Consider the following 16,369-nt stretch of genomic DNA (forward strand, 5'->3'; position numbering starts at 1 on the left):
CAGATACACTGAACAATGAGATAATTAAAGGATGCCCTATGGGGACTGATTATTTCCCAAACACAGGGGAAACCAATGAACACTATGACGATAGTCTTAGTACACGTATAAGTTTAAACGAAATTAAGGGAGCCCTAGCTAAAATAGCTCCAGGTAAAGCACCTGGCCTAGATAAAATTCCCGGGGATCTTTTTCGTAGGGAACCATCTGAATGGGCTCCATACCTCTGGGTGTTATTTAATGTCATACTTCAGGGCATGAAGATTCTCCCCAGTTGGGCGGGAGCGGAAATAATCCTCATTTACAAAAAAGGTTCACCTCTTTTACCAACCAATTACAGGCTGATCAGCCTGATAGACATTACGCAAAACAAAATTGTGCGTGTATTGCTGCTTAGGTTACAAACCTGGATGGAGAAACGGAAGATACTTACCCCCTTACAGGCAGGGTTTAGGGAAAAACTGTCTACTTTGGACCAAATACTCAGGCTACAACTGTTACACTGGAAGATCGTGTGTTTAGAGGGTGCCAACCTCTACTTAATATTCGTAGACCTGAGGTCAGTGTTTGATTTGGTCCCAAGGGAAAAATTGTGGGCAGTCCTCCATGAGATGGGGGTTCCAGCATATCTATCCCAACTCATTAAGCGGCTGCACAAGGAAAACTTTGCCCAAATCAGGTTTGGCAAGGATGGAAAGCTAACTGCACCCATCCCGAATAAACGTGGTGTTCGCCAGGGCTGTGTGCTTGTCCCTACTCTCTTTTGTCTATACATAAATGGTTTGATAGATTATTTACTTGTAGAGAAAGACCTTGATGCACCTAAGCTAGCCTCCCGTTTAATCCCAGCAATGATGTTTGCCGATGATACTTTATTAGTATCTAAATCACCCATGGGGATCCAGAGGGCACTCAATAGATTTGAAGCATTCTGTTGTGAAAGAGGATTAGAAATTAACCTACAGAAAACCAAATTTATGGCGTTTAATAGCCCCAAAGTACACGAGCAAACCCTTTGTTAAATGGTAAACCCCTCGAGTGAGTTTCCTCTTTCGATTAGCTCGGCATTACACTCACAGAGACCATGGATAAGGGTGCACAAATTTAAAAAATCGTCATTAAAATTGTCACAATCACCAGGTGGTATCATGAAGGTTTTCTGTAAGTCCAGCCAGAAACCAGTGAGTCCAGCCATTGAAATTTATAAAGTTCAAGTCCGGGGAGGGGCGCTATATGGCGCAGAACTATGGGGTCACTCTAGTTCTGAGAACCTAACGCAGGCAGAGAACAACTTTCTTAGACAGTTGTTAAATCTCCCACAGAGCACCCCGCTAACTCCACTCCGATTAGAACTGGGTGTTAGGGCAATCGCCGATGAATCAAACCTTAGACCTTTATTGTATTGGCGCCGCCTGTGGGTTACTCCAGAACTTCTATCTTACAGGGAGGGATTAAAAGAATTGAAGAACCTGCAGGGGGGCAGCAAAATTGCCATGGCTTGTGTATATCAAGCACATGCTAGCCAGCATGGGGTTGGGGGAACTCCGACTTGACCCTGAGCGCGCCTGCACCTCACTCCCAAGGAATATTACTAAAGGCCCACTATGAGGAGTATAAAATGGCACAACTTCATAGTAGCCCTGAGTAGGGAAGTTAACCTCAGCCTTTTTAGAAATGAAAGATAGGTCCAGCTTTGAGCCGGCCTTAGATGATATCAAGCCGGCAGCTGCTAGAAAGCTTTTTCTTCAGTTTAGGCATGGGTTTTGCCTCTCCGTTGTTTTACACACAAGTGGGGGGGTTCACAAGTTCTGAAGTGCCCGGCATGTGACTGCCCTGAAGAGTCAGTACTCCATGTGTTTTTTAGCTGTTCTGGCTACCATAAGGCAAGAAAACGATAGCTGGTGCAGATTTGTAGAAACCTCGGAACTGGGCGCTGCTCTGAGGCTTTCAGGATACTGAAACATGATTGTAGTATCCCGATTGTTTACTCAGTTGCAGGTTTCCTATTTTCTATGTGGTGTACCCGCAGGATATTTTTTAAAGAATCAAAAAAAAGTTAAGATAATGATTCTGGAGGAAACGAAACAATCTTATTATCAATTATCTGGATAAATCTATTCAGGGTTACCGCCGCCAGTTTTAAAAATAGGTCTTGTTTCTATATGATTAGTTTTAACTGAGCATGTATGTTGGCCCCTCAATCAGGTCACAGGGAAATTGTTTTTTTATCCTATCTGTTTTTAAAGTATGTATATTTCTCATATATTCTTAATGTTTTTAAAATGGTATTATTGTTCCCTGTTCTTGTGTAGTTTAATAGTCTACTACTACAATTGTTGTGAAAACCTCATGTAGAAGTAGCCTGCATCGTGGGGCTTCCAGTGCTAGGTCTTACCAACTGCTGTATGGCAAGAATAGCGGCCATCTTTTTATGAAAATTGTTTTTATTTAAATTATTTATTTATTCGCACTATGCACTTTCCAAAAGTGAATCCTTGTCCCCTGCTTTGAACAACCCTCTGTCTTATATGTTGCCCTCGATCTCTTTTGGCGAAACAACTAGAAAAGTGAGAATTTTAAAATTGAGTGTGGAACCTATTTACTTCATATGTGTGCCTTCAATGTCCTTTTTTGTTTTTCATTACATGCAATTGATTTTCTATGCAGTTTCAAATGCATTTGTATGTATTGCGATTGCACTTTTAAGGTCATATTGACCGAAATAAAGTTTATTGAATTGAATTGAAATTGATATGTAGGTTGTCTGGGGTCCTCAGCCCATGCTACCGCCAGATTTCTCCAGATCACAGTTGGGCCGGCGCAGAGCAGCTGGCTCACACATCCATCATTGTTGTCTTCCAAGCCATGCCCCGCCTTTATGACAGGCACATACAGCCTTGAAAAGACTTATGTAAGTGATGGGCAACCAGTAAAGGTAGCAGAAGTGTGTAGAACCAGGTGGACTTCTTTTTATTACCAGAACTTTGCAAGCCGCAGTATTTGGTAGCATCCGTCACCTAAGTATTACATATTTGTGAAGTCCAACTAAAAAGGATTTGTAGTCCAACCGTGAAATTATCAGAACCTGAACCAAGTCTTTTCTACAGGAGGATGGAGCAAGGAAATAGTCTTCCTTATAATGGTTAACAAACAGAAGTAGGTAGTGGTAAGTGATTTAATGTGTTTCTCAAAGGTAAGTTTGCAATTTAACATGATCCCTAGATTTCTGGAATTTAAGAGGTGGAATCAGAGGAGTACCCAGCTGGCCACTATTACACAGACCACAGGGTCGGTTTGCAGAAATTACTACTCTAAATAAGTAAATTTCTGCAAATTAGCTGTATGTTATGCAAAGCAAGGAGGAGAAAGGCCTGTCTCATTTAGTTCTCAGGTAAACAATGTGGCATTGTCATCCATGGGAGCTCAGTAGTCTTTGTCCAAAAGATATAATTATTTATAGAACTAAATACAATATGTTTGTAACATATCCAAAAACACAATATGTAGTGAATTATGATAATTTCTGCAGGCCACTTGAATATGAGAACATTTTGAGACTTCTTACCTGGCATGCATCCTTTCCTCCTGCAGGAAATCCAGCACATAAGATGGTTTTACATTGAAATGGACCTCTTAGAGTGGACATTACATGACTACATTCGGAAGCTGTAATGATTGGTAATTCAACTTCTTGTAATTGAGAAGGTAGAAATCCATCTAAAAATATTATAAGAGCAATGGAATTATTTAAACAATTTTTGTTTTCTTTTAAAATGAGTAGAACAAATGATAAAAAATGAAGGAACAGGTTATAGTATAGAGGGGTTGTTTACAACCGTTTTTATTAACCCTTTCTCCGAGATCACTTCATACTTTTCTGTACACAGGCATTCACAACAAACAAAACGTGGTTTATTACCTTTTTCAGATTGCTTCATGTAAAAAACAGCGCTGATGCACTTGCAATTTGTTGTAAATATGATGACCCACTGATATGTCATGCAGCTGCTTTCTAAGTATTGGCTGCTTGGTGCACTAGTAAGAAGGCTGTGTCGAGGTTTATGTAATTAAAAATCATAAAGCCAGCTACTCCTCTTTAGGTTTTAGAAGTAGTAAAATGTGCATTGTTTTAACTGCAGTTGTTTAGATATTTATTTTTAAATCCTCCTTGACTATTCTATTATGCGAGTTCATTTTAGATGATTAATTGAGAAGGTAGAAATCCATCTAAAAATATTATAAGAGCAATGGAATTATTTAAACAATTTTTGTTTTCTTTTAAAATGAGTAGAACAAATGATAAAAAATGAAGGAACAGGTTATAGTATAGAGGGGTTGTTTACAACCGTTTTTATTAACCCTTTCTCCGAGATCACTTCATCCCTTTCTGTACACAGGCATTCACAACAAACAAAACGTGGTTTATTACCTTTTTCAGATTGCTTCATTTAAAAAACAGCACTGATGCACTTGCAATTTGTTGTAAATATGATGACCCACTGATATGTCATGCAGCAGCTTCCTAAGTATTGGCTGCTTGGTGCACTAGTAAGAAGGCTGTGTGGAGGTTTATGTAATAAAAAATAATAAAGCCAGCTACTCCTCTTTAGGTTTTAGAAGTAGTAAAATGTGCATTGTTTTAATTGCAGTTGTTTAGATATTTATTTTTAAATCATCCTTGACTATTCTATTATGCGAGTTCATTTTAGATGATTTACCATCCTTTTATATTTAGGGAAGCTTGTGACTATGAATGTATGTTTTAACAAGTTTTATTTGTTATGGTTTAAGCTAAAAACAACTAAATGTATGCATAAGAACACTCTCCACTTAGGACATATTATAAAGTTAACCCCCTAACCACAAGAAAACAACAGCCAGCCAGGGTAAACATTCAAATCTTAAAGGATGTACAATGAGTCAAAAAGAAATTAAATATCCATGAAAGAAATTACTCAAATAGATGGATTCACCAAAGAACAAAAATATATTTCCACTACAATGTTTCAGCTTATGCCATCATCAGCTCATTGACTACACAGCGGACACTGTTGGATTTTCAAACAGTATCATGAGTGGTGATAGACTTCCGGTTAAATTACAGTTATGCTTACCAATTAGAGCAAAACAAATGTGAAAAATGCCACATACCTCCCACAACAACCACGCAAACCTAAATTCACAGACCAAATGCAATGCCCAAGACCACATCATAATGTGACAGATGCAATTACAAATGACATAAACAATGTTACATGTGGGAATACATATTAAAATTGAAATAACACTATAAGACATGAATATGGTATTACATGTTAGCATGAATATGTGCTATTATTTGTTAATGAAGATGTGCTTTTAGCTGTTACAGCTCAGAATGTTTTGTGGTCTTAAGCATTTCATTTGATGTCAGAGGTCACAGATTCTGTGAGGAGTTCAGAAGCCTCATGACAAACATATTTTTGCCTTTAAGTTTTGAGGAATCGTTTATGGGTCCAACCACCCAGATATGGGAGCCAGGATATGCCTTGCCTGGCTGATTATATGGCTTATACATTTTGTTTGGGACAGAGGGATTTTGCCTATTTCTATAATAGAAGCCGCAAGAGTAAATGTTCTAATGTGGCCAGCGAATAATAGACTTTGGGTCAGTTGACACACTTTTGAGTTCATGGACCTGAAACGGATTGATGGAAGAAAAGAATCTTTATTTTTTAAATTTGGGTCCGCAAACTCACGTTTAAGGACAGTTTGCAAACAGTCCTGATGTGTATAACTTCAAAAAACTTGATGCCCACCTAACACATTTCTGTAATGTTAATTTCTCATAAACTATGCAACTATCCAAAGCAAAGCAAAGCAAAGCAAAGGCACTATTCTGAGTGAAATTCTAGTTTCATGCCAAGTTAGGTGTCATTGCTTTTTTTCTGTAAAGGAGATCAAGTATTTCTATGGGACTACAACTTGATACTACTTCTATTTTTACTTCCATTTAATTGCCCACATTATTTGTTAAGTTGAAGCTAAGACGAATAAACCTTTTTCTGGAATGTTATGTTCAGAGTCATCAAAAGGCACCAAACATTTAGAAAAAAACATACACAACTTTTCAAAGGAAGCTCTGACTTAACCACAGCAACTGAGTCACTATCACCAAATCCGAATTGTATGTACCTATATAATTATATGTTTGCCTTTGATGATCCTATATTTCCATCAAGACGTTCTGGTGCCATCCTAAACTATGATTTCTAAACTCAGTTGTATGTAAATGTCACTAGAACACCACTGAGATGGCAGTATCAGAACATATGCCATTGGAAATGTGTTATGTGTTTTTGTACTGCCTGCTTAATGTGGTGCAAACAGAAAAAAACATTTTTTTCTAAGCAGGAAGATGCTTAAAAGAAACAGAAAATTAAACACTGGAATATGCTGTTTAATGGTCTGCAGTGAAAAGAATACTAAAGTATTTGATTGTGTAGTTCAAAATACAGGGTTTCAGATAAAACAGGCTTTGCTTTCTTAAATACACACACTAGCTATAGAAATCAGAAATTACTGAAGGTACTCCAGCAAGACAGAGGTAAACATGAGCCCTTATTACAATTAAAGTGTTCAGCTTTCATGAATAGACTGTTGATTAAACAATATGTATATGGTTATGCACAACCAACAAAGGACCCTCAGAGCAATTTCAGTATTTATTTTATGAAGAGGTTGCTAACTAAACAGTTGGCATTGGTGAAGCTCTCCAAAGGCTGGGATTAAGATGCAATTTATGCAAAATATTGACAATATTTCATGAGTTCATATGAAATATGTGGTTTTATTCCACTAAATTTTGTGGAATAACATATAAGCACCCAAACAAATAATATCAAAATACAATGTAACACACATATGATTTGATTCATGGTAGAATTCTACTTTTATGAATACATATTTATATTCAAGGGTATATTATACAGACTGAAGAGAGATAGGCTACCTACATTGTAAATATCTTGATGGACAGGTGGTAGTAGCAGGTGGTTTGGAAATCACAGTAGAAATATTGTACACAGAATGTTACTCTTTGGTTGGAGGTTGAGCAGAAGGGGATGTATTGATGTTGATAGTTTTATTGAATCAGGATGACCTTAACTTGCGTTTTGTTGCTAACATGAGGAAAAAACGGTTGTGAATCTTGATGCAAAAGATGTGGTTTTTAAATGAAAAATTTGAATAATTGCTATTCAGAAACTAACTTTGGAAAACAGTGTATTGAATGCCCTCATCAGTCATCCTAACACACTTATGGTCAATTGCCGAGGACATGACAAATCAGAAGCATGAAATGAGAGAAATGTGAAGAATATGAAAGTAGCGATTCCTTGGAATTCGAACATATTTATTTTGCATCCACATGTACCATGCTGAGAAAATCTGGTGATTATTTGCATTGCCTACTAAGGGCCTGATTACGACTATGGCAGAGACTGCCGTCATCTTGGCATCAGATGCACCACCTTCCCACTAGGTGTTCCACTGGCCATATGTTGATGTTGGGGGTTTGCTGAAAGAGAGTCCGCCAGAGCATCACTGCCACCTCCAGCCATTTGCCGACATCCATGACAGTCATCAGGAAAAAACAACAGTTAGAGGGCAGTACAGACAAGTATCAGCTGGCTTTCCAATAAGCTGTCTGTGGCAGGAAGACAGCCTGCTTCGAGTCCGTAAAATCAAAGAATTTGGGTTGCATACTCACCTATTTACTTTTCTTTCCTTCAGTCTCCCTCGTAGATCCTTCCCTCTTCACAGCAGCATATTGACCCTGCAGAAAACTACCCTGTTGGTGCTGAAATCGAGGTAAGTCCATTTTGTACTATTTACTCATTGACTGGACTGGGCACCTATGGTCCGGACGTCAGCAATGGGAAAGCACTAGTAGTAGGTACTATTTCGCATGTGTCATGCATATGTGTAAACTGTAGTCAAAATATACACACCTGCATCAACAAATATGAAAACGCATTGCCTGCTGTCTGAAACCATGCTGCTGGGCTAGCGGGTGCATTGTGAAATAGCAGTCGGGAGACCGTCGCAGCGGAGGTCGTTTTGAGACCAACGCCACAGCTGTAAGACCCCCAAACTCATAACCCAGCCTTCGGTCTTAATTGATGCTGGACTATATATGGACTCTAGCTATACTGGGGAGATAATAATATTGATGATTGCTCACTTTGCCCACTTGGCCAGTACTGATGACTGTGACACCACTATTGTTATATAAATATGAATTGTGTAAGACTACAAAGCATTATTTTATGTTTTTTGGGACACATTATCATCCCTAAATACATTTGGTTCACTCTAGTGGGTGACATTCTGTAAAACTGTTAGCTTCATGTTCCTCTCAGTTCCTGGATATCCAGGGTTTTCTTGAACTCCATGGTGATGCGCAGGCAATCCACTCCCAAATACAGGATCCTGTCTTAAGGATGCCAAAGAAAAACTCTGCTTGGAGGTTCACTTCATTGAAAATAAGCTCTACTTGCTAGGATGTATGAAGAAATACCAATTACAAAAATACAGTGGTGCAAAATTAGTGTTGCCAAAATATTGGCTTTAAATTCATATAATATGAAGTAAAATAATTTAAGCTGCTAAATTAATGTAGAACAAATTATCAAATTCTTCAGCAAAGAACGGACCCAACCAGCTCCAGTACGCAGCCAGAAGGTCCAGAAACACCACAGCACAAACAGGGTCCAACACTCGATTTCAAGATGTTTTTTTATTTTTTTCAACACCATTGTGTATTCAAATGTAATTAACATTACTGTCATTTAAAAAATATTTTTATTTTTTTAAAACATGTAATACATTTATAAACATATCAAAACTATGTATAAATAATTTAACTTTCAAAAATGTAATCCTATAAAAAACATGTAACTTTAAATTACATTAATCAATTATTATGAAAAAACGAATATTAAATTATGAGTTAAAATACATTTTCGTTATACATAAGAACAATTGTGCGACAAAACCACCCATTCCTTTCCCATGCAGTCTTTAACACACATTCCTTTATGATGCAATTACATAGGCTATAATTACAATTACCTTTACCACTCATACTGTTACCATGCCTTTACCACATATACCTTTATCATATAATATTTTGAATTAAACACAAAATATTACCTATTTAGGAAAATCATAATAAGATAGATGCTTACAGCACCACTATATATTGAATTCTATATTCTCATTTAAAAAATGCCAGGCTAGAGTTTTTTTAAACTGTCTCTACCAAGATGGTGGGCTTTAAATATAGAGACAGTCACATTTGAATCTTCAAAGATAACATTCTTCTACAATTGATAGTTCATTCATGATTGGAAAGTACAAAAATCAAGTGAATCTAAAGCATATTTAGTTAATAAGTGTAGTTGTAACTCACAAGTTGACTAAAATTGATTGACCACCATTTTGTGTACACTGGTACACTATCCTTTGAAGTGACTAGATATGTTTTATAGAGGAGGAGTTTCTGCTTCTAGAAATTTGATAAATTAGCACTTTAACATAAGCATATTTGTTTTAATAATTCATTTTTAAAACAAAATTCTAAATAATCCACATATTTTCTGAACAAAAAAGAAGGGACAGAAAATCAAATCTGTGCAGTAACAAATTAAAGCATCACATAATAGCCATTGTAGTAAGTACTATTCATAATAAGTAATTTTACCTCATTTCTTTTTATTAAAATATTTCATTTCCAGTCATAAGTTTATTCTATCTCTATACTTAATAGGTATTATTAACAAATTCAAATAGACATTGTATGGGGAGCAGATTTACTATTTCAAGTCCAGTCAGGAGTTGCCTCAGGGAAGGTGTGGACCCTTGAAGGAGGGGGGCAGGTTTAGTATTTTAACTCCAGTCAGCAATTGCCTCATGGAAGATGTTGCACAGTGGATGGGGGACACATTTACCATTCTAATTCCAGTCAGGGTTTGCTTAGGAAAGGTGCTGGACACTGGATGGCAGCAGATTTACTATTATAAATCCAGTTAGGGCTTGACTCAGGGAAGGTGCTGGACACTGGATAAGGGACACATTTACTATTCTAACTCCAGTCAGGCACTGCCTCAGTGAAGGTGTTGGACCCTAGAAAGGGACATTTACACTTAGAATTCCAGCCAGTTTTTTGTTCAAACAATCACATTGGTAGTTATATTCTCTTTCCTCTAATTGTTTTCTTTTTGCAGAACTTTATGCTATGCACAATCCAAGGCAGGCATCCTATGTGTATTCCAAAAGAGGAAATACACCTTTGAAATATGGGTGGTACATTTGTTACAATGAGAGACTTAATTGGAGGTGTGTCGAATATATTTTAACCCATTGCAAAGGAGGAGCAGTTACTCTTGGGCAAATGTTTTGAGAACCACAGAGCATAATCCCTCTTCCTCTGCAATGGAGTTGGATGTTAGGCAAAACGTTCAACACATAAAAGCACTTAGTGCCAGCTCCAATTAACAGCGACTCAGTTTTGAGTGAGGTAGCTCAGAATACCCCTATGCATGTTGCTATCAGTAAGGCTTCTATTCCTAATTTTTTAAGATTGATTTAAATACAAAATCTAGCAAGTAATCCACAATTTAAAACTCCACAAACTTTTTCAAGACATTAACATCTCACCTAAACTAAAACAATCATTTAACAGTGAACAGTTTCTACTTTTGATGCTAAAAACCATATACAATGCATTCTACTGTTTTCATGCACTCATAAGACTGATACCCTCGTATTAGTATTATTATAATTAAACTGTAACATTTACATAATGGATGGTACATTTAAATCCAACTCGAATCCATTTGACCAGGTCTATACATGCTTTTGTCAATAATACCTCACTTCCACTAATCTATGCTTTAATGACTGACAAATAGTCATCTACCTAAACTGAATTTTTATCAGTTGATCAATCCAAAACAGAGAACTCATAGGAAAATCATCATTGAATTTGCAATTCAGATGATTAATACCATTACCGAAGTGCACCCAAATGCACAAATCCAAGGTTGTTGTTTTGTTCACTTTTCTCAAGGTTTTTCATTTTTTACTTTCCCCAGGCATGGTGGCGTAAAATTAAAAAAACATCCTTAGCAGAAGATTATTTGGCAAGCATTAAAATAGAATTTGAATGAAAAAACCAACAACTCTGGGGCCAATTTGGATGTCGGTCGGAAAGCCTTCGACCACATGTCGGAGGATTTCCGATCGACATCCAAGGTTTCAAATCTGACAGCCTTATTACAATGGAGGATGTCGGATTTGAAACCGGCCGGCCGGCCAATCTGACTGGCTTCCAGTGGGCTAAAGGAGCCTGTCGGCCACTCGAAGGCCGCACATAATCTCCTATGGACGGTGTTTCTGCCGTTGGGATTATGATGTCAGTTTCCGGCAGGCTTTTCATATCGAGCTTTCTGACATGAAAAACCTGTCAGAAATCGACACTGGGGGCCCCTAGCAGGGCCCCATGCCTCCGCAACTTCTGGTTTGAGGCTTAGGGGCACCTATTGTGCCCCCCTGTAAGTCCCTGCACTGTGTGGCATGGGGTGCCTGCCACACGGTGGAGGGATTTACACAAACTCTGATTTCTCTATGGGAGATTGTGCTGTGTTAGTTTTTTGACCGCAGCACAAGCCCCCATAGAAAAATGGGAGTCTGGGGCCACACCATATGCAGTTGCATCCAAATAATGTGATCGGGATCGCTAACCAGAGGTCAGTAGGTCCTGATTCTGCAAAGGTGTCACGTCCGCTAGACATCGTAATCAGCCCCTCTGTATTTTGTACCACCTGGAAGTGTAGACGATTTTACACATCAATTTTTCAATCAGATTATTATATAAAAAATGAGGAAAAATTGCCCCCATACTACACTAATTTGAGGAAACATGGATTGGCTATCTCACCAGCTCAAGTCACAGAAGGAAATCAAGGTTTTCAATTGAGCGGTGAAACTGCTACTCAACATATTTGGAAGGAGGTGAAAAAACAAATGCCATTGAAAAGAACTGAGACATGTGCGATCCTTAGCAAGTAGTCTGCAACTTTAAATTTCCGAATGGAGTAATGAAATATCTGAAAGATTATTTGCAATGGTTTTCTTTGGTTGTATCTTTAGACTACTTGGAAAACATTGCCTACATATTATATTATTAACATTCACTAGCTTACTCCTTCATTGTACTTTCCCGTTTTGTACTAGTTCAAAACTATAAAATTTGCATTTCATTTCCTAAATAAATAACAATTATTTTTCTTATCTGGAAATGTTGTTTTTCAACTCTTGGTGATATGCCAATGTTCTTCTATCACCCAGGAGCGGATTCCGATGGGGTTGGGGGACTTCAACCAAACGATTTTGATGCATCCGGATACTTACAGATACGATTCGATCAGACTCCCATTGACTGTGGAAAATCGTGCACCCGGTTGCGGGCACCACTTGGTGCCTGCTACACTGTGCATGGTTGGGAAGAGTGGACCTATAGGAACCCTCATGTGCCCAATTCTGGGGACCCTGTGTGTAGGGGGGCCTGCTACGGGCCCCCAAAGACAGATTCTGAAAGCTGTTTAGTTTCAGGAAAACCAAATAGAAACGGCTGTCTGAATCGGTCATCGTAATTGCTCGCTCAGAAACCGAGTCCAAAGAGCTGTACGATTCGACTCACAAAAGGCTTCACCTGTTCGAATGCCTTTCGGAACCGATTCGGACAGCCCAAACGGTTTCTGGGCTACATAATCGGTTGCTCGGAACTGTGTAAGATTCTGTCAGAAACAAGAGTTTTGAATCAGATTTGGCAAACCCAAGTCCGATTTGGAGCCCCTTAGAGTAACTTGTCATCCATACTCCCAACCATTCCACAGTGAGAAAAGTGTAAAGCAAAAACCCTAAACCAAATTATTTTTGTAGTTTTTTAAATGCAATTGAATGCCCTGCTTCTATTTTTCATTCTTCTTTTATTCTTTTTCCTTCTTTTTCTGCACAACCCAGAAAGTATTGCTTAAAAAAATGAGTCTTCTTTCCCTAATACCATCCTTCTAATTCAGAAAAGAATCTTCCTTCTTTTTTCATCTGGCAATCTTTTCTCTTTATCTACTTTGACAAAACCGTTTCAAAATTCAAGTGGCAAAAATCATTTTGCATTTTATTTTAAAAATAAACAAAAAGAGTATTCATGTTTGATTTCCTTTATTTTTTAAAAAACCTTTCTGTTACGTTTTGCTTACTTTTAAAATAAAATGATAAAGTACTAAAGTGTGCAAACAATCACAACCTGCCTGGGAATTTAATTCTGGTCAGAACAATAACTTGTAACACATAATTTCTAATTGGCTTAAATGCACCTTTTTTCAACTCTCTTAGTAATAAATTAGCCTACTTTCATGTGCTTTTCAATAAATTAAAATGCACTTCCGTGACTGCAGCTCTTATTTGCTTCTAATCCTGCCTGTGGTGGTCCACTGATTATAGAAATAGGTGCACAACCGTGTGAGTCATGGAGAGCTGTAAAAACAAAAAAGGATCTTTTTTACCATTTACTAATACAAGAATGGATGAGAACCTTTCTATAAATATTGTTTTAAAGTTTATATCAATGTTTGAATTTGTAAAATATTTAAATAAAATGAGCAAATGTTACTGATCCTTGTGTATATTTTAAAATAATTGTAAACAACTAATTTTTTGAATAAAAATCATAAAGGTGTCTTTGTTACATTTATTTTATTATTGTATTTTAAATATAGTTAATTTTTATCTATTTTCTAAGTATAAACTAATTGTTATTGGCATGCCTGTAATTTTCTATTATTACCATTTTGTTTTACATTTTATGAATAATTTTCACTTATATTTAAATATGTATATTTAATACTTGAAAAAAATGAACAATCTAATATTAATAAATGTGCCACCCCTTACCCCTAGATCCCCCAAATACGTGTTTTATGGAAGTCAATACATACATACATATGAATAATACTGTATAAATTTAGCATCTGAGTATTACAACCCTTCCCCACTGTTAACCCCTTTATCCCATGCATACGCCCATTCACACACACACACCCCCACACACACACACCCCCACACACACACACCCACACACACACACACACACACACACACACACACACACACACACACACACACACACACACACACACACACACACACACACACACACACACACGCACACACCCACACACACACACACACACACACACACATATATTTTATCAGGTCGAGCACACGGCTACCGCCAGGAGCGGCTCGTGACTTCACTTGACAGCAGAATCACTGCATTTGTGCTGTATGGCCTGTTTTGATCCTGACAAATGAGGGAGAACGTGTGGGGACCTAAGGAAGGCTCTTATCAATATTTACAGGATTCATCAAAGACTCCTTTGTTTGGTATTTCAGCGCTCATCAAACACGGGGTACTTACCGAATACTGTACGATGGGAGCTGTAGTTTTCATTTGCTTCTCTACAGCTGCAAACAATCTGATGGAGTTAGCTGACTTCCCGCCCAGGGCAGGACCGCAACAACACAAAAGGAGGCGTGATGTATTCCTGTTTTTGCGAAGGGCGTCTGACGAAGGCACACACGCTGAAATGCATTATTCCCTGCAATCTTCATTAAAGAATCTTCCGAATAACGCCCCGCTGTGTCCTCTGATCTCTTCTCATTCGGAGTGGTCGCTGTTTCATATATATATATATATATATATATATATATATATATATATATATATATATATATATATATATATATATATATATATATATTCCAACACGTCGTCCACACTCCAAAAGAACGACGTCCAAGCCACAGATGTGGTGTATGCACTAAGATGCCCGTGTAACAAATTTTATGTGGGCAGCACTATGAAACCAGTTAAAGATAGAATCTTACAGCATCTCAGAGCCATAAAAAATCAAGACAAACAAGACAAACAGTATCCCATGGCTAGACACTTTGCGTCTCACCATAACAGTAACAACAGCCTCCTATCCTATGTGGCACTTGACCAGGTACCCCTAAGAGAAAGAGGCGGCAACCGACTACAGGAACTCAGACGACTAGAGTCGAGATTTATAATTAAATACCAACTGCTACAACCCCAGGGACATAACTGCGATGAGGGTTTGGGTGTGCATCTGGGCTAAACTAATGAAAGTATGTGAAATTTCTGCTAAACTGCTACCGACTCTTTTGGTATTTTAAAATGCATGTATGTAAGACACGATATGTATTATTTTATTTAATCACTATTTTTGTTATTTTGTCACAGGTACCAAACAATGTGGGAGAGTATGAAAATGCACCATAAGTCAGAGAATGTGTGGCAGTATGTTTCATGATGCAAAGAGTAAGCTGGGCAGCTCACAGTGAATGACTTTCTTCACGTAAGAGTCAAGACATGAATATGATTCAATAATGAACTATGATATGAACTCAATGCCCACTGGGGCTCAATCTACTTTCGAACCATGTCCAATTATTTGAAGCACAATCCGCTCCAATTCAGCCTGAAAATGTCCCCTAGACGTAATGAAAACAAGTGTACTGAGCGCAAATAGCAACGCTGTTAATGAAACAATTTAGCTCAACCCAATGAGCGAGCGCGCGTCAACACGCAGGGAAGGCGCAACTGTGGGTTCGCAGCACCTATCCTAACGGAGTGAATACAGATATGTTTTATTTATTTCCTTTTATTTCATTTTACAATTCATAGAATGGAGACAATTCTATAATACTTGTTTACGGGTTATACAATAGACCGAGTGTTACAAGTCATGAACTAGGGGCTCCTTTAGAGTAAACAGGCGCATAGCGAATTGAATGAAAGAATGTGCTCCTCGGCACTCATAATTACCCAGCTCTCAAATGAAATGCAATGTATTAATTGTTTTACTTTGATTTATGCATACTAAGCCATAGCTTTTCTGACAATAAGGACAAAGTACATAGCTCCAGACATGTGATGTGTTGGTAGTCTGTTGGCTATGTCTATCATGCAAATAAGTCATGTGATTTACTTTAAATAATGGATGTAAACAGACTATGGTACTCGTGACAAAGGGAAGGCAATTCCCGAAACGCGTCGAGTAGGGCTGTGAAAATAAATCCAGTTTGAATACATCTGTGGCTTGGACGTCGTTCTTTTGGAGTGTGGACGAAGTGTTGGAGTATTTAGGGACCGGCGATCCCGTCCAAAGCCCGCCGCTGCAAGGGGCCAACGCAGCTTAGCGCCAAAAACTTTTGCTGGTACTTGTTTGAAAAAAGC

At 37.9% G+C, this 16,369-nt stretch overlaps 1 protein-coding gene across 2 annotated transcripts in view; it reads right to left on the reverse strand.

Annotated features, from left to right (window-relative positions):
- The window catches only part of OVCH2 (ovochymase 2), a 1,017,769-nt gene that overhangs the window by 559,338 nt on the left and 442,062 nt on the right, over positions 1-16,369 (reverse strand). For both annotated transcript variants that reach the window (XM_086955909.1, XM_086955910.1), the window contains exon 6: positions 3,566-3,717. In XM_086955909.1, the coding sequence (XP_086812035.1) occupies positions 3,566-3,717 (152 nt within the window). The remainder of the gene's footprint in view (positions 1-3,565; positions 3,718-16,369) is intronic.

Source organism: Lissotriton vulgaris, chromosome 2_1 (assembly GCF_964263255.1).
Source record: "Lissotriton vulgaris chromosome 2_1, aLisVul1.2, whole genome shotgun sequence".
NCBI lineage: Eukaryota > Metazoa > Chordata > Amphibia > Caudata > Salamandridae > Lissotriton > Lissotriton vulgaris.